We start from the raw sequence: 1,941 nt of genomic DNA on the forward strand, positions 1-1,941 counted from the left end.
CACCTGGATACACTGAATCTAAAGACACAATTTCCCCAGAGCTGAGCACCATTACGGAGTGCAGGTGGTTGACTTGACAGACTTGATGCTGAATAAGGCAAACAAGAGTCAGAGGTAAGGCTGCACAAACTAGAACAGCATTGTGCAAAATACTTTCTGTACTGAGTACAAAGCAGAGTATACAAAAAAGTTAAAGGGACCAAGTTTAGGTAGGATAATAAGTTTAAAGAGTCCAGTTAGTTTGTCAAAAATCTTTTTTTAAGCCTCTGCATTAATAAAAACTGCTATTCACACAAGTAATTAGTCACAAGTTACAGTAAAATTAATTAAATATCTTGATGTACACAAAAATGAATAAAAACCAACATTATCAACTATTACTTGACAAAACAAGAAATAGCCTAAATTTTCATGCCAGATTGCAAACAAATATCTGAGACTGAGTGAAAAAACAAACAAAAGAAAAAGAAAAACAACAGCCATATGCACAGGAGTCCTCCCAGGCCTTCTGTTGGACTAAGCTTCCCTCCCTACAGGGAGAGAGCGAGCAGTTTGGCTAACCCTTTGCCCCACATGCCAGTCCCCCTGATGCATAGTTATCCCACTGACTGAGGGTGTTTGGAGTTGGTAGCTTACATTCACTGTTGTGCAGAATACTGAAAAGTTTTTTCGTAACAATGTACTTTTCATACTTTATGTACACCCCTTTTCTGTTTTTTGTGCCTTGAAGGCAAATGTAACACTTGTACAGGAGTAGCATTTTAAGATCTAATTTTTTGTAGTGTTCTTCACACAGTATAGGCACTATAGTGATCAAGTAGTTGGCTCATAAGTCACGCTGCAAATTATTGTCTACCATTTCTCACCAAACCACAGCATATGCATCGTTAAAACTTTGACTCATCATGTTCTGCTTTGCAGCCGCAGCAGAGCAGTGCAACATCATAAATTACCTGATGTTGCTGATGAAATGTGCTGCTGGACAAGAAAGGAAAAGCTTTTTGAGTTGTTCCATTATAATCAAGAGTGTAAAATTAACTTTATGAAGGAGAAAAAATTTGTTCTTGTAACATTTATCATACAAAAGCAGGGATTTGCTAAGAATGAACTAAGAACTAAGAATGAATCAATTGGCACTTATGCTTGTGACATCCACTACCAGACGATTAAAAAACTGTCATGATCTGGGTCACACTAGTGCTTAGGACATTGTCCTTAATACATAACTTGGCACCTACCTTTGATTTGTATAAAACTAGTTTCATTTTCAACAAGAGGCACTCAAATTCCAACATTGTTTAAAGTAATGCAAATAATGTGAAGCTTACAGGATGATCATAAAACAGGCAAGTGAGTGAAGTAAAGAACAAAGATGTATAGTAACACTGCAGGCTGTTTAAAATCTAAGACACAATTGACTGTTTTTTGCGTTCTCAGAGCAATGGTGGGCATTGCAATGACCTTGCAAGAAACCCACAAACTACTCTGGTCCACCTCTGCAGAACAAAGGACAAAGCAGAATGGTCAAAGTCAAAAAGAGCTGCTTTCACAGAATGACAACAGGGTTGGACTGCAGGATGACATCACTGTTTCTCCACCACACAGGGAGGAGGGGAGAACAAAGCAACACAATACAAAGTGTCCTACATACTGAAGGGTTGTTGAGGGGATTGCAGAGGAGAAACAATCTCAATGTTCCTCTTCAGTGTACTGCCATCCAAGGCCAAAGGTCAAAGGTTAGAGTGATTATATAGTCTGAGCTGTGATTCTCCAGTGTCAGGTTTACTTTGTAAAGTATAATGAGATCCTGCACAGATACAGAACATGGCTGGGTAAATGTAGACCATCTACAATTCAGAGGAAAATGCATCATCAATTGTTATTCTTTTTTTTTTTTTTTTTTAATTCCTTTCACAAAGTGAAACCTTTACCACACCAAAA

General features: G+C 38.0%; 1 protein-coding gene across 1 annotated transcript in view; it reads left to right on the top strand.

Moving 5' to 3' along the window:
• The window catches only part of egf (epidermal growth factor), a gene marked incomplete at both ends in the record, with an annotated part of 21,876 nt that extends 20,222 nt beyond the window's left edge, over positions 1 to 1,654 (top strand). The window contains one exon of the mRNA XM_079250057.1: positions 1,438 to 1,654. Coding sequence (XP_079106183.1) covers positions 1,438 to 1,654 — 217 coding nt within the window. The remainder of the gene's footprint in view (positions 1 to 1,437) is intronic.
• Positions 1,655 to 1,941: the final 287 nt, after the last annotated feature.

The sequence above is a fragment of the Telmatherina bonti genome (genome assembly GCF_933228915.1).
Source record: "Telmatherina bonti genome assembly, chromosome: 12".
NCBI lineage: Eukaryota > Metazoa > Chordata > Actinopteri > Atheriniformes > Telmatherinidae > Telmatherina > Telmatherina bonti.